This window comes from Pseudochaenichthys georgianus, chromosome 8 (genome assembly GCF_902827115.2).
Source record: "Pseudochaenichthys georgianus chromosome 8, fPseGeo1.2, whole genome shotgun sequence".
In the NCBI taxonomy this organism is placed as follows: Eukaryota; Metazoa; Chordata; class Actinopteri; order Perciformes; family Channichthyidae; genus Pseudochaenichthys; species Pseudochaenichthys georgianus.
In genome coordinates this window covers 35,061,209-35,081,151 of record NC_047510.2, presented here as the reverse complement: position 1 = coordinate 35,081,151, position 19,943 = coordinate 35,061,209, and the positions used below count along the sequence as shown (strand labels likewise).

At 41.5% G+C, this 19,943-nt stretch overlaps 1 protein-coding gene across 1 annotated transcript; it reads left to right on the top strand.

Annotated features, from left to right (window-relative positions):
• The first annotated feature begins 1,069 nt into the window (after positions 1–1,069).
• Positions 1,070–10,916, top strand: farsa (phenylalanyl-tRNA synthetase subunit alpha). Its single transcript, XM_034089802.2, has 13 exons — positions 1,070–1,266; positions 2,891–3,028; positions 4,487–4,585; positions 4,704–4,822; positions 5,641–5,733; positions 6,383–6,511; positions 7,114–7,229; positions 7,339–7,423; positions 7,504–7,603; positions 8,346–8,514; positions 9,466–9,543; positions 10,097–10,211; positions 10,509–10,916. Exons 1-13 carry the CDS (start codon positions 1,120–1,122, stop codon positions 10,612–10,614), a joined length of 1,494 nt encoding a protein of 497 aa, XP_033945693.1. The 5' UTR covers positions 1,070–1,119; the 3' UTR covers positions 10,615–10,916.
• The last annotated feature ends 9,027 nt before the right edge of the window (positions 10,917–19,943 follow it).

The following is a 19,943-nucleotide window of genomic DNA, read 5'->3' as shown; positions in this document are numbered from 1 at the left end:
AACAAATGTGATTCAGTGTCCTCAGCTGTTCAGTCTATCTATTGAAGAATGTTGATTATTACACTCTGAACTAGTTAAAACTTGGAGCTACAGGAGGGCTCTTCAGAATTGATTGTGGCATCTCAACCGTGTGACATGTCTTGTGAATTCTCCGGCCGAAGCTCCAAATAAACCATCAGTGTTTGCTATCAAAGCTCCGTCTTTCTGAGTCCTGACTCCAATTGCTTCAGAAGTTTCCCCCACATCTACAATTGATAATACATTACTCTATTTCACTATTATTTTTTTTTTTTAAAAGGTCTCCTTTTCGAGCGATTTTTCAAAACGATGCCATTCAAAAAAATTATTTAATCTTGTTTATGACCATATTTAGATTTTAAAAGCATGGCTATGGCATTATTCATTTTTAATCTCTATTTCTTCGAAAGATATATTTTAAAAGAAAAATATTGAAGTTAAATTGTCTTCATTTTTTTGCAAGGCAATACAAATAAAAAATGACAGTTCATTATAGTAAAGTGTAAATAACAATGTGCAATAAGATATACAAATATTTAGATTAACTTTAAAAGTAATAATGTCCACATTGTACTAGAATATATACCAACACATTTGTAAAACTGTATATTTACAATATATACAGTGGTGGATCAGATTAAGCCCATATTATTGCTCGCTATTAAATACTGTAATAATACAAATTATGTTAAATTATGATTTTTTTCAGTTTAATTATTTTACAGGAAAGGGATTTACTATTTACGATAAGGATTTAAAATATTTTACCAATGGAAACTAAATATACAAAAATAAACAAAACTCAATTTATCGTTTTCTAAAATACAAAAAAGTGTAGGTTTCAAAAAACAAGATTAAAAGGTTTCTTTATAAATTAACTACAGTTATTACGGTAATCGTTTAGTTATTTTGTATTTATTTTTTAAATGGTGCTTTTGGTTGTACATGATGTGTATTAATCTCAATAAAAATGTAATCACAAAAAAAAAGTTATTACGGTAATCGGTTCCCACTTTCTCCACGTGGCTCTACTCTAATGCTTTCGGCCTTTGGAGACTCAACGTCACTTCCGGTCTCTTTGAGTCCTCGCAGGTTTCCAACATGTCGGACGCCGGTGTGTTGGAGACTCTCCTCCGGAGGATCGAGGCGGCGGACGGAGGTGTGGACAGCCTGGAAACAGCCTCTGTTCTCGGGGTGGATCACCAGGTCCTTGTCGGAGCCGTGAAGAGTCTGCTGGCCCTCGAAGACGTGAGTTTCCCGGGAGGAGAGGGACGCGAAGTCGGTCTGCAACATGATGCAATGTTCCTGTCAGAGCTGATGGACTAACGTGGTGGTACATTCAGTCAAACACAACCAGCACAGGGTAGAAATACGAGTGAAGAGAATCGGTTATTGTCATTATACAGGTACAATGAGATGAGTAGAGCTACTCCTTTTGTTTAAGGTGCCATGGTGGTGTTAGGATTAAGTACAATGTGGAGGTACTTGTACTTTACTAGAGTATTTCCATTGTGTTGCTACTTTGTACTTTACTCCACTACAGTTCAGAGGTTAATGGTGTACTTTTACTCCACTAGTTATTTAATCCCTTTAGTTACTTTACAGATGTGGATGAATGATGTGAAATCTAATCAAGTGTTGATCAGACTTTAGTTCCACCTGGAGTAAATCCACCAGCTACCCTGCAGTCTACAAAGTACTTCAGACTAGCTGCACCTTCACCAGCTTTGAGAACACTTTCATGATCAATCATTATAAAACACATCATATATATTATTCTGAAATGGACCAATCTGCACAACGACTACTTTTACTGTCTTTCACTATATTTTGATGAGAATACTTTTCTACTTTCGCTTGAGGAACATTTTGAATGCAGGACTTTTACTGTGATAGAGTATTCATACACTCTGGTACTTCTACTTTTACTAAGTACAAGATCTGAGTACTTCTACTTTTACTCAAGGACAAGATCTGAGTTCTTCTACTTTTACTCAAGTACAAGATCTGGGTACTTCTACTTTTACTCAAATACAAGATCTGAGTACTTCTACTTTAACTCAAGTACAATATCTGAGTACTTCTACTTTAACTCAAGTACAATATCTGAGTACTTCTACTTTTACTCAAGAACAAGATCTGAGTACTTCTACTTTTACTCAAGTACAAGACCTGAGTACTTCTACTTTAACTCAAGTACAAGATCTGGGTACTTCTACTTTTACTCAAATACAAGATCTGAGTACTTCTACTTTAACTCAAGTACAATATCTGAGTACTTCTACTTTAACTCAAGTACAATATCTGAGTACTTCTACTTTAACTCAAGTACAATATCTGACCCCTGGAGGTACGTTGGAGTACTGCTGGGGGTACGTTGGAGTACGCGGACCCCTGGGGGTACGTTGGAGTACTGCAGGGGGTACGCGGACCCCTGGGGGTACGTTGGAGTACTGCAGGGGGTACATGAGATTTATTTTATGTTAATTAAATAAAATAGAAATACCAATTTTAGGAAAAGTAAGGAAGTTTGAGCAGTGTGGGTTTTATATTAACAGTTACACATATTTCAAAACGCGAAGTGTAATAACTGCAGTTTGCCTCCCTGTCAGAATGACAAAGCTCCTCAGTGAAGCACGAGCCCATGTTTCACTACATTAAGTACAACTTATTAAAAAGATCAGTTCAAAGCAGCTGATGTCGTTGTTATTGCATGATGGTAAAATTGGTTTGCCATAAATTCAGTGATGGATTGTAAACATTTGAAATTTAGCTAATAATAATATAATATAATAGTTCTCTGTTCTACTTTCCTCCAGCGTGTCGAGTGTCAATCAAAAGAGCTGACAGCCATGTTTGTTTCCCTCTCTAGTTGATCTCCGCTGAGCTCCGCTCCTCGAAGCACTGGGAGCTGTCGGGGGAGGGGACGGAGATCGCTGAGCAGGGCAGCCATGAGGCGAGGGTCTTCTGCTCCGTCCCTCCGGAGGGTCTGCCGCAGACCGAGCTCATGGTATTTATTAGAATAAACCCCTTGAGGTGCACCATCTTGTTTTCAAGGGGGTCCCGACAAAAGCAACGTCTTGCAGACATGAACAACGTAACAGAAAGCAAAGCATGACAAAGCCCGTAGCGTCTGTTAAGTAAAATTCATTTCAGCAGCATGAAAAGACAAGGCATCGTACGTAAGAGAAATGAAAAGACTAGAAATAAACAATTCAAAAAGTGAACATCTCAAATAGAAATAAATAGCATTACAAGAAATATACAGATGACCTGAAGCAGGACATTCCGACGGTTTGGGTTCAGGTGTAGAGGAAAGGAAATATGGCTCCTTTTCCTAAGTCTTAGTCACCTCTATATATATTAGAACATATATATATATTAGAACATATATATATATTAGAACATATATATGTATACTTCAGGATATATGTTAATGCTCTTTCAAACCTTGCTCCTAAGAAAGGGTTCTTTAAATTCCACCTCAAAAGGAAATAATTGAATATCTACATTCAATGTACCGATAAGTCAGTCCACTAATCGATTAATGTTCAACATTTACATAATTAGATAACTTGTTGTTTCTATCTTTCCTAATGTTACCTTTTTGTCGTAAACTTAAAATCGTACATCTCTATCAGACATCAGTACAAGAACGTAAGCAAAGCTGTGGAAGACAACAACACTTAATTTAGTTCCTTAAATACTCTTTAAAAAAAATAAAAAATCCTTATTGGCCCCTTAAGAAGCCGGGCCAATAAGATTAGCTCTGTGGTGAAAGCATGTAATCTGCTTAAGGCAGGGGGGTCAAACTGAAATCTGTGCTAGTCGAGGGCCGGACTGGTTCAACGTTTTTTGCAGAACTTATTGAAATGAACTGATTGCACATATTAAACCTGGAACTAACAAAGCTTAAATTATTGCCTATAAAAAGAACATTAAATAATCAGGTGCATTCATTTCTCACGGCTCTATCTGCAGCTCATTTCTTATGAGTACATTTCCCCACAGGCCAACAACAGCTTCAACAAAACTATTCCCCTCAGAGAGAAACAAACATGGCCTGTTGTCGTGAGAGAGAAAGTGCAGAAGGAAGCATCCATTGAACTCAGTGTGCTGCTCTGGGATGCTAGCTCAGACACTTGGCGTCTCATCTCGGGTGCAAGGTCATCAATGTTTGGGGTCCGGCTCTGAGCGGAGGAGACCCTCAGGATGGAGGGAAGGTGCAATATACCGGCGGGCCAGATCTAACAGGAATTAGAAATTATCCTGCGGGCCGAAATTAAATCCACCACGGGCCTGATTTGGCCCCCGGGCCTCGAGTTTGACGCATGTGGCTTATGGAAACATTTACAGGCATAAAAACTAATTTCTTGACATATCATTTGACTTGAATAAAAACACTGCATAATGTTGTAATTCTTAAGTGTTTTATATGATCAGTAACACTTCTGTTCGTCCCGTGCAGAAACTGTCCTTTGGGAAGATCGGCTTCAGCAAGGCCATGTCCAACAAGTGGGTCAAAGTGGACAAGACTCACGAGGGCGGCCCGAGGATATTCAGGAGTGTACGTTTTATATCACGTCTTTAATTATTATCGTGTCCTTTGTGTGGTCGGTAGTCCCCATTCTGAATGAAGACGTGTGTGTGTGTGTGTGTGTGTGTGTGTATGTGTGTGTGTGCAGGTGGAGAATATCGAGGACCAGGTGAGAGACAAACTGCTTCTGGTTCAGAAAGGAAACGCCTCTCAGCTGGAGGAGAAGGAGAAGAACGAGCTGAAGAAGAGGAAGCTGCTCTCTGAAGTGTAAGTCCAGGGTTGCGGTCGAATTGTCAGTTTAGCGTAGGAACCTTCCTAACAGAGGGAAATGACCCAGAAGTACCGTTCAAATTCCCTAGTCTAGAGGATAGGAAAGGAGCTTTGAAACTTCCTTTAGCTTAGGAAATACTGAAATGAATATCCTAAATCATAAATACGTCAAATAGTGTAGGTGCAGTCGGATTCTCAAAGCACCGCAGTCTCTTTTCCTAGGTCCTTTGGATTTCTCCTATCCACTATCCCTTAACCCCGTGACGTTTCACACAGAGGTCAAGGAATAGACGATAGGAAAAGACGATAGGAGGTGATTTTTGAACTATTCGACTGCAACCCACCTCTCGCCTCAGACAGCTGGTGACTGTGTGATCCTCCTGTCTACCACCAGGGGGCAGTAGAGGGTTTGTTGTGGCTGCTCTCCACATCTCAGCGTGAGCTTTGGATCATAATAGAAACAGCAATTCAACTAACAACAACGAGGTGGTGGGAACAGAAGTGATTGTAATTTTTGTTGCCAACATTTGTTCTGTAACTCCTGTTAGTAGCACAAACCGCTGATGTTGACAAAACGCCATTGTTTCACTGAAATGGTGTTAAAATCACAAATGCCTTTTTTAAGAGTCTATTTTTTTTAAAAATCTATTCGAGCTGCTCTTAATTTCCTGGTTTTAAGGCGTCATACAAACAAGTGTATCTTCCAGTACCTTTGTGAGATCTCTCAGCACAAATCAACGCCGGTATGACCAACGCCATACTGCGCTTTGTGAAAGGTATTGATGTTTGGATCTCTGTTACGTGTCTGCCTTTAGGACGGTGAAGTCGTACTGGATCACTAAGGGCAGCTGCTTCAGCACCACCATCACCAAACCGGAGACGGAGCTGACTCCCGAGATGATCGCGAAGTGAGTCCCCTTATTTTGACATCGTGCTTCTGTCGTTGGTCGATGACATCATGAGGCGTGTCCTGTCTGTCCTCCTCTGTCTGTCGGTGACGGAGGGCGGGACCTCAGACGCAGACGCAGAGAAACATCAGCCCTTAAAAGGGGACGAGTGCAAAGACTTGGACTCTGTCCTAAAGGCAGGGCGGGACAGCGTGATGGTGACATGTTGTGGACATGAGGTTGAGCTGCGCAGGATGTAAATTAGCATTAGATTTAATTGGCATTTTTACGTCTTGAATTGTGTACTGATGTTCATTAACGTGTCCCTAAATAATAAATGTTATTTATATTCTCGGTTGTTGAAAGGATCAGGACAGTTTTGGACGAAATATTTGAGCTTTGGATTTGTAAGAGTTGTATTGACAAAGCTATCCTTACTTTCCTTACGACATAATCAGGAATGAGAAATACTAAAGATATATTTAACAACAGGCTTAAACTGTTTCCTGCTGAGGCTTGTCAGATTGATTTAGCGCTTTTCTAAGTACTCTGTACTCAACAATAAAGACATGTTTAATCTGAAAGGTAGTAAAGCAGGGATGCAGTGGTTTTTGAAATAACAGAATGAAAACCTGCCGTCTTGTCTTCTTTATTTGTTCCTGTGTTTCAGTGGCAGCTGGAAGGAGAAGAAGTTCAAGCCGTATAACTTCGAGGCCCTCGGCGTGGCCCCTGACTGCGGACACCTGCACCCCCTGATGAAGGTCCGCACGCAGTTCAGACAGATCTTCCTGGAGATGGGGTGAGGGGCCGTCAAAAGCACACAGAGCACAGATACATTAGAACAGGGGGTCCGCGGGGTCTGAGAGTATTAACAGCTGATAAATCAATTTAGTGAAAATGAAGGCTATTAAACGGCATTTCCCAAGGTATTACATTTTGTAGCTTGTGTTCACTAAGTATATGAATGGTCCAAAGAGGTTGTGTTCCACAGTCTGCCTGAATGTAGTCATGGCGTAGGTGTGTAGTGTGATTCTGTGTAGTTTATTGATGGCATCCCGTTGGATCTGACGTCACCTGAACAGGACATCGCGCGCTCACTGCTTGATAGCGCGCGAAGGTCCGTTTACGCCGGTTGCTAAGCAACATCGTTATGGGGAAATGCAAGTCTGCGTCCAAATGGTTGGAAGATAAGGAGGAAGGACAATCAATACTGTATATAGTCAATGTGAGGTGAAGTGTGTCGCCAAGGTAACCGGTTAAAACTCCAAGTGGCGATGAGGTCTTAACATGTATGGAAAGGGTCTTAAAAGGGTCTTCCATCTGACTTCAGGATTCCTGCTATAGCACAGATGCATTTGGATCATGCGCCCTTGGTAATCTCCCACCATGTGCTTCCTGCAGCTTCACAGAGATGCCGACCAACAACTTCATCGAGAGTTCCTTCTGGAACTTCGACTCTCTGTTTCAGCCTCAGCAGCATCCGGCCAGAGACGCCCACGACACCTTCTTCATCTCCGGTGAGTTCTGCAGCTCTGTCCCCCGGTCCTGAGGCGCTGAGATTCAAACACTCCCCATGGAAGGGCTTCATGTGTCGAAGCTGTGGCAATGAACATCTTTCATTTCCAGACCCTGCTCTCGCTCACGGGTTCCCACTGGAGTACCTGGAGAGAGTGAAGAAGATCCACTCGGAGGGAGGATATGGATCACAGGGGTGAGACTTCATCTTTCAGATCAATCTGCTTTGGACTTTCCGTCAACGAAGCCTGCTGATGTCTTTACTGAACATCTCAGGTATAAATACGACTGGAAGATCGAGGAGGCTCAGAAGAACATCCTCCGAACGCACACTACAGCCGTCAGCGCTCGCATGCTGTACAAGCTGGCACAACAGGTGAGACACACACACACACACACACACACACACACACACACACACACACACACACTGTTTCTTCTCTGCATCTAAAGTCATGGGAAGCAAATCCATGCAGCCAGGTTTTATACTTTACCGCTTTCCTTTGTAAAACCTTCCAGTAAGTGGACGTTTTTTGTTAGCAGCGAGATTGCGAACGAAATCGATGCAAAGAAAAGATTAAATGACACAAATGAATATTTTTTTTAACTACTTATTACCGTACTTTCCGGACTATGAAGCGCACCTGCATATGAGCCGCAGCAGCTAAATTGTCCGTCTGTCTTGCTCTCGTTCTGTCTCTCGGTTCCACTTTCACTTTGGCGCTACCTGTCTCACTCTTTTCCGGCCTCCAGCTTTTCCTGCTGGAGCCCGCCGGTCCTAGAGCCCATAGTGTTAAAGGTGGTTAATTTTACCTGTGAAATCCATAGATGTAGGAGGTTCCCTAGTGGCCGTTAGCTGTACAAAAAAAGGGGGGAAAAGTCGCGGCTTATAGTCCGGAAAGTACAGTAATATAAATTAGAAGTATTTGGACGAAGCTGTGTCGCTCTATCAGAGTACAGATCCTCCTGACGTCTGTTGCATCTCGTCATAATAAGCCTCTAAAACGCCAGCTATGTTGTACATTACTTATTATAATATATATTGTGGTACACGTGTTGACATTAACCACGAAGCTCTTCTCTCCCCCCCCTCTCTCTCCCCCCCCCCCCCCCCCCAGGAGAAGTTCACCCCCGCGAAGTACTTCTCCATCGACCGGGTGTTCAGGAACGAGACGTTGGACGCCACTCATCTGGCCGAGTTCCACCAGATCGAAGGCGTGGTGGCCGACCGCGGCCTCACGCTGGGAGACCTGATGGGCACCCTGCACCAGTTCTTCACCAAGCTAGGTCAGCGCGGAGGAACCCATGGGAACATTTCAATACTCAGAAACAGCCAATCAGAGGGATTGATGAAGTACTTTTGTAGGCCGACCCAGAAGTCAGCTGCTGGTTCCCTCGACGAAAAGCAACGGGATCTCTCCGTAGGATTTTGGAATATTGTAAAAAATAAGATCTGTGGAAAACGAAGCCGGATAATATCCACATGTCTTCCTACTTTTATAAGATTCGAATCATAAATCTAGTCGCCAGAAGCAAAATGCTAACGCTATGCTATAAAGGAACTACAGCAGGGTCGCTGCTTCAACGTCACGCCGACTTCAGATCCATATTCAAAACTACAGATTCAAAATGGAACGAGTTGAAGCCTTTCAAGCAGAACCGGGCACACAAAGTGTTTACGTGTTCGGCGTAAAGACGTCCTCGACAACTTCTGTAGTCCTATTCAGCCACTCGGTAACAACCATCGTTTCTCAGACACGTCAACTCTTCTTTCCAGCTATCTTCCTAAACCCTACGGAGAGATCCCATTGGCTCCGAGACGAGGGACGAATAAAGGTTCTCTGATTTCCCCGGATGAGGCATTCTGAGGGAAAAAAGTTCAAAATATTTGTAGTATTTTTTCACACTAGCTCTGCGTTCGGAGAGGAATTGAATACAGCTGCACACTTTGACGAGTTCTGCTAGTTAATTATTGTGTCTAAACTAAGCCTTGTGTCCACGGTGTCTTTTTGTGTGAATCAAAAAAAGCTTCCAGGGTTTTTAAAACATCTCGATGTCTAGCTTTGCACGTCTGTTTTTTATCATTTATTGAGCTGTTTTATATTTGCTTGACATCTTTCACAGCAGCAGCAGCAGGAAGGTTCTTGCTCTCTTTCTTTATGAATGAGGACACGGGTTAATTGTTTTATTTCAAACCACAGACATTTGACCACTTCCTTGTTCTTCTTCTTCTTCTAGGAATTACTAAACTGCGCTTCAAGCCCGCCTACAACCCGTACACAGAGCCCAGCATGGAAGTGTTCAGCTACCACGAAGGTACGGTTCAAATCCTCGAGACCATTGACCCTCTTTTAATCTCTGTACACCAGAGAGTTTAGAGAAATGTTTAGAAACTGTCTGTTCGATTTGAGTTCTTTGGGGGTTTTCAATTCCATTTTTTTTGTTATTTTCTATATCAGTGTTTCTCAAACTCTTTCACACCAAGGCACTTAACCAATAATAAAAAAACACTAACTCCACAAATATAAAAAATACACATCGTTTTTCTAGAACAGATTACAAATCGCCTGAAAATGGTACAAACAAGTGGCAACATGTGTGACGAAGGTGTTGCGCTGGGCTATATCATGCAATCGAAAGTTAAACTTAACCTCGATCCATTGCGGAGATATTCCCGCGAGAGTGCGGAAAACTTAAATTTATTTATTTATTTCAAATGTGAAATTTTACCAATATACTCACGGACCACTAGGGGGTGCTCACGGACCACACTTTGAGAAGCACTGGTTTATATGAACACGTCTGTAACTTCTCTCTCCTGCGGTTTCGTTCCACTGAATGTTTGTGTGATTTCTCTCCTCACACACAGGACTGAAGAAGTGGGTGGAGGTGGGGAACTCGGGGGTGTTCAGGCCGGAGATGCTGCTGCCGATGGGTCTCCCCGAGGACGTCACTGTGATCGCATGGGGCCTTTCTCTGGAGAGGTAAATGAAATACTCGGAGAGAGAGAATACACACTGACCTGCATGTGTCGGTGCGCTTGTGTAAACGATGCGTCTTTAATCTCTTTAATTGTGAGGATTAAAGGTGATTCAGGCTGAACGTCATGCGCCCTCTCACTGCGTCTCGCATCACTGACCCACAAAACGTTTCTACGCTGAGTAATCCTTTCATCTTCCTCTCAGCCTGAGTTGTTTACCTCTCAGACTCTGAAATAGACAGACACTCTGGCCTCTGTTGTGGCGGCGGTGTGCGTAACAACAACTGTTTCTCTATTTCAGACCCACCATGATCAAATACGGCATCAACAACATCAGGGAGCTGGTGGGACACAAGGTGGACCTGCAGATGGTCTACGACGGGCCCATCTGTCGCCTGGAGTCTTGAGATCGTCGCCATATTTATCATTTACCTTGTTGACCCCGGGACATTTTGACCTCGGCCAATAAAAACAGTTGGCCTGAAAGCATAAGAGTCTGTTTTTCTCCATTCACCATTTAAGACGGACCTCAGGAACCTTCTAACACCCAGGAGCTGCCTTTGTATGAACTCGGTACTCCATGCCAGGCTAAGAACAGCTGCTTGTTCTGTTGAACACGCCCCGGTTACTACAGAGAGTTAAATGTGTACAGCATATTATTGAGTCTGAAGAAGGTACAATAAAAGCTTTTTTCCAGAAACCATTACAACCTGTCTTGTGAGTCCTTGTTGTAAACATGATAACTAGAGTTTTTGATGTGGCTTTTTAGGTAAAGGTTATATACCAGACACTCTTTTGACAAGTTGTTTAAAGGTGGGGTCGGTAAGAATGGAGAAACCGGCTCGAGTGCGCGAGAATTTGAAAATACACAACCCGGAAAAAATCCACCACTTCCTTACAGAGCCCCTCCTCCAACACACGCGCACATGACCAATGAGGGCACGAGATAAGTTTGTGCCCCGATGGAAGGCTGACAGGCAGGTAGGCCATCCAGTTACTTTAGCCGGGCCGGCTCAGATGATCGGTTGTACTTTTTACAGTATTACAGCTTCTACAGATGACATTTTTGTTATGGATTTTTTGGTCAAAGCACTTCAGATATTCATTGCTATCGGGATGTTAAGAGCATTCCATGGAATATAACAAGTGTATCTCGAGCCGGTTTCTGAAACTTACCTACCCCACCTTTAAGATCATTTAATAGAATTATATATTTATCACATTTATATTTAGTTTACCAGTTCTTCCGTTTATTTGTTACTCTTAGGTCTTTAAATTGTGTATCTGTTGCTTTAAGTAATTATTTATTGTTTATCTGTTACTGTTAGCCAACTATTCGCTGTTTACCCATCACTTGTTATTACCACATTTTAACCAAGCATCCTTAAGCTTATTATTTTAATTGTTTATCAGACACTTCAAGCTAACTATTAGCTGTTTATTCGTCACTCTAAGCCAGGGGTCTCCAACACGTCGATCGCGGGCAGCTTTTCAGTAGCTCGCCGCTCGATTATCGATTATAGCGTAGTAAGGTTGCTGCTTGATTTTCGGCCGCGGCCGGACAATAAAGTGTTTTTATTTTAGAATTGTTTCTGTCACACAAATATAAAATTGGTCCGTGACGCAGAGATCAAGTAGCAGATGTGACAGCGGCACCGCGACACCACACACGGAGCAGTCTGCTTTCTCCAGCAGCACCAGAACCAACGGCAGAATGACCCGCTCTGAATCAGGCCGCGTCGCTGCGGCTCAGAGACACACAGCAGGGATTTGTGTTTTTGAAAAACACTCGTTATCGTAATGTCAGGTTTTTGGTGGATTTTAATCAAGTCTTGGATTGCAGAGTATGAATGTCCTCTTGCTATTTTCAGTTGATAAATACGCGTGTAAAGTTTGTGAAGGCAGGAGGAAAGCTTCCGCGATCACCGTCTCCTCTCTGTTCCTCCAAGCCCCGCCCCCTCCCTGAAAATAACTACTAATAAGAGTGACAGGCTGATAGTGACCTGATAGAAACTTTATTATTCACTTATTCACTGATTGAGATGATGAAGCTAACTTAATCTCATACATTCATGGGATTTATGTAACAGTAAAACAGAGAATGTGAGTGTGCACCCACATGCACTATTTTTGTTTTTATAATGCTGTTGTTAATACTCCTGTTGTCTGTTGTGTTCAGACTCAAGTCCTGTGTGTGATGCCTCATTCAAGACATTCAGTGTCCTTTCTTTAACAGAAGACCGTTGCTAGAAGCTGCAGCTAGACTGCAGAAGTATTATTTTTTTGTTTTTGAGGATGGAAAAATGTCACACACAGATATAGGGAGGCTAGACCTATACAATTGATTAATCATGGTTTATAATTTCATGTCAATACGAAGAAGAAGAAGAAAAGATGGCTGCACTGTTCAGTGTCAATCCTGTGGAGTTGGAGGTTATAAATCTCCAAAATAATGTTCAGCTGAAGTCTCAGCAAAACTCTCAACATTTCTGGAGCCTTGTAGACCCAGAAAACTATAAGAACATTCACCAAGCAGCACTGAACATGTCTGCTTTATTTGGTTCTGTATACATCCCTGTGTGAAGCAGCTTTTTCTGCATGTCATGAAATCTAAATACAGAACAAGACCGACTGATGAACATGTAAATGACTCTATTAGAGTGCACCTGAGTGGTCCAGCATACACCTCTATGGTAGACTCCATGCAGCGCCAGTTATCTCACTAACTGTAAAAAAGAGTGAATGCACTTATTTTACACACGTGCCATAAGATGCTTGCAAGGTGGTGATTAAGGCGATGTATTTACTATGTGGGCCATAATAATATGTGAGAAATTGTTGTTTTCTTGGACCTTGATGTGAAGTTAAGATTTTAGATAAGCTTTAGGTATTTCAATTTCACACAAAAGTAGCTTAATTCAACTGATGAGTGCTATGTGAATAAATGTAAGCGATGCGATGCAAGTAGCTCTTGGCCACTTTAATTTTTTCAAAGTAGCTCTCAGGTGGAGAAAGGTTGGAGACCCCTGCTCTAAGCTAACTGTTTTCACCGTTTATTTGTTGCGTTAAGCTAACTGTTCTTATCGTCTTTCTGTAACTTTTAGCCAACTAGTTCCCTTACTTTTAGCTAACTGTTTACTGGGTTCTGTTACTTTTAGCTAAGTAGTTTAACCAGTTATACATTACTATTAGCCATAGCCGCGGGAAGTCATTTTACTTAGGGGGTGCGGCGAATTATCAAGGGAGGCGGGGGCAGGGGGTGCTCGTGAATTGGCAACGGGGGGGGGGGTTAGCCTCGCTGCGGGTAGCCTCGCTGCGGGCACACGGTGGACCCCCATGTAATGTATTCATTGCTATCGGGATGTTAAGAGCATTCCACTGGAATATAACTAGTGTTTCTGAAGTGAATTACCTACCCCACCTTTAAGTTGTATGCCAGGTACCCAAACTCTAACTTGGTTCTGAATACCTCAAAATGTTACTTACTTACTCATGCCAACTAAAAGTATTTTTAAAATCTTCTTTTCTAAACGTGATGAAAAGTCGATTAGCTACAATGCTAAACAGCTAACTTGCTAATGGTGGTAGCATAATTACCTTAAAAAAATGTTTTAATGTTTTTTTTACATTAAACAAATCATAATTGAAATTAAAAGTGAAGTCATGATGTAGATACATTTTAGAATTAAATATATTCACATATATAATATAAAATAGTTTTACCTGCAAAGCAAATGGTATACAAACCCCACACAATTTCTTTTGACCAACACCTAAGATGATTTTTGTACACTTTAGCTTTCTAGAATGTGAAATGTACTCAAATAGCAGAAATCCATTTCTAAGTTCAAGCTTACTGGAAGATTTGCGCTAATACAGATTACTGAACATATACCGTCACACTAAATGTGTTGTGTCTGGAAAGAAGATGTCTGTTTGTTATTTAGGAATTACAGTAAACCTTTAATAGACATTGTGCGACACCTTTCATTCAGTTCTTAATTTAAGTAAAGTGCCCTGTATCTGCGCCGGACTCGAGTTCAGAGATAGCTTAAATTAACTCACTGAACTCTGAGAACTGACCTGACATCGGTTAGACAAGAGTTGTAAATTAAAAATAAATCATTTCTTGTTTTTCAAAATGTTCTAGAAACTTTTCCTGACTCCTGGATTTTTTTTAAATTGATTGTAGCTGCAAAAAAGGTTGTGATTTGACCCCTTTATTAAGAACAAGTCAACGTCCAAGAACAAAAACTACAACTGGTATTAAATGGGAAATTAGGTGACTTTTGTAGCATTCCCCACGCGCACGCACACACACCCGTTTTTGTGCTATAATCAGCGCTTCTGTATTTCCACACGGGGGAATCCACCTGCGCGCGTGACACAGGTGCATTAAAGGGTCGCAGGATTAAGTCGTGTTGTGTACACGCTGTGAGTTTCTGGAACTCCGATAAGTCTTCGGCCTTAAACTAATCCCTCGGTGTCTTGAAATAACTTTTTCCCGAAGTGGGTGACACAGGTTGGAAGTGGCTTTGTTTACTACAGATAATGTATAAACCTCCATCAAGTTCTTTTTGCGGAACATTGGGAGCGATAAAAAACAGAAAGACACCAGTACTGTCCACCAAAAAGACGTTTTATACAGAAAGGATACAGATTGTCCTGCTGACGGTACAAAAGTCAGTCTCTCTCACTGCATAGACATTAGCTCCAGTTTGATATTGTCTTACAGCCACTTTCTACACTTTATTAAACTGCTTTAACACATTCATAACCCTATGACGCAGAGGCACACACAGACAACATCCAGTGACCTTCCCCAGCAATCCCATTTCTCCTTCGGTTCCCGTTCTCAGGAGACTTTTCCCTCTTAGGTATACAAATCAACACGGTAACGGCACAGAGTAGTCAACATGAGACTGCTGCCGTGTCTCAATGTGTGCATTTCTGTACTTTTGAGTGTATAAGTGCGTCGCATAACGGTCCAAATTTGAGTTTGGAAAGCTGGATACTTCCCACCCCCAACGACCATCTTGGCTAATAGCAGAAGTTGAGCAACAAGCCACCATTGCGGTTGCTCTGCTGAACATACAGCAATATACAAACAAAAGTTATTTCACTATTGTATATGTGCACCACTACACTGTTGTCGAAAAGAAGCCACTGTTATTTTGGGGGGTTTATTGAGCAATCTGTAATCATCTGCTACCCAAACGATTAGGTTTCTAGCTAGCTAGCTTACCCGGTCATAAAACGAAGTGTACAAATACAAATTAAAGGATTACATAGTCACCTGTTTCTGAGACATATGAAATTAAAATGTTTATCAAAAAAGTATTTTAACATCCAGAGGGATATATTTAAATCACCACAACTGTCGTAAAAAAATGAAGACTAAAAATAATAAATAATAACACATTGGCCCTATAGATGCTTATATATTATTTATTCGGAATAATAAAGTTTGGGGTAACTATTTGTATTATTATACGGGAACATGCTCAACTTCCATGCATACAGATGCAATGTACCAAGAGAAGAATCCGAATCGAGACACAGCGCAGGTTTCTGCACGTATAGAGTCTATACGTGCAGAAACCTGCGCTATAGACACCATCTCTTATCAGCCTCATCAATGCTCAACCAACACACACTGGAACTGTCTCATATGCCGTAATCCCAACAATTGGTTGCCAAGTCATCAAAGCTTTTTCTTCACGCTCACAGTCCTTTCCCAAACATCAGTCCTTCGGCGCGCTGAGCTCCCTGTTGGGCCCGGGGCTGTTGTTAAAAGCCACATAGTTGTGACTCGTTGGGCTGTGAGCGTGCGGGAAGAACGACGGGATGTATGGGATGGCAGACATTAGGTTCGGGCTGGATGAGGTGCTCTCGATGTAGGGAAGGGAGATCAGAACCTCGCCCTGGTCCCACACGTGGAAGGTATTGTGGGCGAAAGGATGCACGGATGGTGGATGGCTGGCGACCACAAGCTCGCTTTCTTTGTCCTTTTCCTCGTCACCAGTCGGGCCCAAAACACACTCTAAACAAAGGAGACATTGGTTAGCTTGTAGATTTCATTTGACCAATGATATAAGGATATATGATAAATGAATGGCGGCTGAATTGTAGCGTTGTCATGTCATAAATCCATTATTTTAGGCCAAAGGTAGGCTACATGTACACCAAGGGGTTATTCTGCACGAAGCATATGTATTTAACAAAGTAAATGCATATACATTCACATACTGATGACACAGGTTATCTTTGAGAGAAGTGAAAACAATAAGCAAGCTAACGGAAAGGTCCTAATTCTTTCACACACAGTGACGTCAAAGTTACCCACAATGCAACGCGCGCCATATATATAAATACGCCATTTTCCTGGAGGTGCTAATATCCTGGAGGTGCAAATATAAACAGCTAGCTAACGTAGCCAGGCAGAGCGCACCGAAGAAATCGCTGCATGTCTTCGGATTACATCTCTGGACTTGAGGGGTGTGCTCGATGTCGTTACCAGCGTGAACTAGAGCTGTGTGGGTTGTCCGATTGCCCTTACAGACTGCCTGCAGATGTATGGAAAAACGACTCTCGAAAGTGGCCTTCGTCGATCTTGGCAGCATCTACGTTCATCTTCTGGAAACACCAGGTGCATACCCCACTTGTCACGATAATATTATCATGCCGTTGCATATATGTGGTGTTTTAGAGTTGACTAGATATTGATTAAGGCAATAGACTATGATATTCTGCTTGCACCTCGCGTGAAATGGCGGATACCGGAAGTACGGTGTCGCCCTCGGCCCAAAACCCGTATGTGTGTGTGAAAGAATAGTAAAGTATACCGTGCTGGTCTTATCAACAGGGTAGTTAGCTAAAAGACATAACAAATGGTTGAAATAGTTGGGCTTAAAGTATAAAATAAATGGGGGAGAAGCTAAAATTGTTAGTTATAATTAGGAAATAAACATTCAGTGTTGGTAGCAGACATGGCTAAAAGTATGGGTAAAGAATGCTAACAGTTAGCTTTAAGTAACTTCACAATTTAATGGTTAAACGAGGCTACAAGTTAATTAACCTTAAATGAAAATGATTCATAGTTAGCAAAAAGTTACGGATACAACGTTGACATGGTTGACAGTTACAGTGGCAGACAACACATTAACACTGACAATTATGTGTAAATATGTTGTAACCATGTTCACTTTTGTATCTCCGCTGTGTCGTGTACAATATTAAAATGCAACTTAAAAAAACAGGGTATTGCTTTGAAAATTAAATGTCAACTTTTCCCTTTTCATCATCAGAACGCTGAACTTTGTGAAAATGATAATGCTATAGTAATTGCATGCGCTACATCAGGTGTTGCATTGGTCACAGTAACCACCAACAACTTACTAAGCGTGTATGATATTATTACAATAACCCATAGATTCCACTTTAAATAAGTAATGGGTTAAACAAACCAAACTGTAATTCGCATACATCTTAAATGTACCTGCAATGTCAATGGCCAGATCCTTGATGAGATGTCCCACAATAGCATAGGCAACTCCAAACACCACCAGGACAGCTATCAGCAGGTAAATCACCGTCTTAGGCAGGGGCACCAGGTCCTTTATTGGGGGCTTATACTGAATATACAGAGGGGCTTCTAAGGGGGAAATTGGGATCCCTTTCCCAGTTTTGACCACAGCGGTGAAGTTAGCAACATTCATGATGAAGGAGGATTATTCCAACAGAGAGGGGACTTTCGGTTCTTCGTTATCACTTAGAATTGGACAGAGACATGACGGTAGAAGTCCTCACGTGAAGCAAAAACCACCAGAAAGGAGCGAAGAAAACCTGCAAAAAAAAGGAAATTGAGAAAGTCCGATAATTTGATTAATATGGAGGTTTGTCTCATTATTATTTGTGTGAAATTACCTACAATAAGACTGTAAATAGTGATTTGTCAATGTGAGAACACCTTCCACTGATACAAACAAAAACAAAAAAATACAATTGAATAATTAAAATAAACTCAAATAATCTGAAGCAGTACATTTGATTTGAAACAAATTCCACATAAATTAAAAGCATTTGTGAATATATACTATATATTGTAACATTTACGACGCACGTAAAACTACAATCCACACATAATTCCCAAACGGCTGATTGAGACAAACCTACCTCCATATATCACCAGCGTTTAATATTTAATGCATTTCCGACCTTGTTTCGAAGCCCAGAATCCATGCGAAGGTTTGAGTGAATAATTCTTCTCGGTAAAGTAAATCCCAGAAGCTCAGCGGCTCAATTTGTCCTTCCCTTGTGTCCTTGGTGTTGAAATGAAGCGCTCCTCTCTCTGTCTGCAGGTGGTCTCTAACCTGTTGGCTCGGCCCACTTTCAGTCACCCACGCAGGATTAAATATGGCGTCGTCTTCCCCTAATCTAATACCCTCCAGTTACCAAGAAGTCGCCCTGCAGGAAATCAGTCAGTCAATCAGTCACTTAGCAACGAGTACAGGGTTATTAGACGGTCTCCAAATGTTGGTCAGAGATCAGGAATACACTCCTTTCAAATGTACTTTAGTTTAACTAGTGGTGGAAGAAGCACTGATATACTTTATTTAAGTAAAAGTAGTAATACCGTGTTGAAATACAAGTAAAAGTACAACAGTATAAGCATCAAAATGTACTTAAAGTACCGAAAGTAAAAGTAATCCTTATACATAATTGACATTTATATATATATATATATATAATATATATATATAACACTGGTTTATAAATAAGTGATCTTTAATCTATACATCTTTTACATTTTGTAGCTGGTGAAGGTGGAGCTTAACTAAATAATAAACTACCACACACACACACACACACACACACACACACACTCACACACACACACCAACCCTCCATCTCACACGCACACACACACACCAACCCTCCATCTCACACACACACACACACACACACACACACACGCCATGTATACATCACTTCAGGGGACATTACATTGACTTATTCCCTGGAGACTTATCCTAACCAGAACCAACACATGCCTAACCCTAACCAAGTCTTCACCCTAAAATTAATGATCCCCCTCATGGGGACCTCCATTTTGTCCCCATGAGGGGGGTGAGTCCCCACACGTGTCTGTGTAAACAGATTTAGGTCCCCACAAGTATAGTAATGCTAGGCCACACACACACACACACACACACACACACACACACACACACACACACACACACACACACACACACACACACACACACACACACACACACACACACACACACACACACACACACACACACACACACACACACACACACACACACACACACACACACCTTGTCTAAGAGGCAGGCGCTATGAATAGACTGTGGACCTTTCTGACCCGCAAAGAGCAACTTAACAGTAAATCTCGTGTCTTCTGACCTCCTCTGGTTAAACCCTTACTGTTCATCATGAACACATTTGCATTTTAGATTTCTCTTATGCCGTGTTAATGAATATATGTGAAACACTTCTGAAATGTAAGTTGTTTCTTTGGAGATATTGGAAGTCTAACCTCCAATAAAGTTTATATTAAGAGTTTAGCCAAAACACATAACGGCTCCAGTGAAAACTTAAAACCATATGTTCTATTCATCCCAAGGCTACATCAGTATAACATCATGCTTTCTGTTGCATCAGACTTTCAATCGGGAGCCCTCGCATCAATATTTCAATATCTATT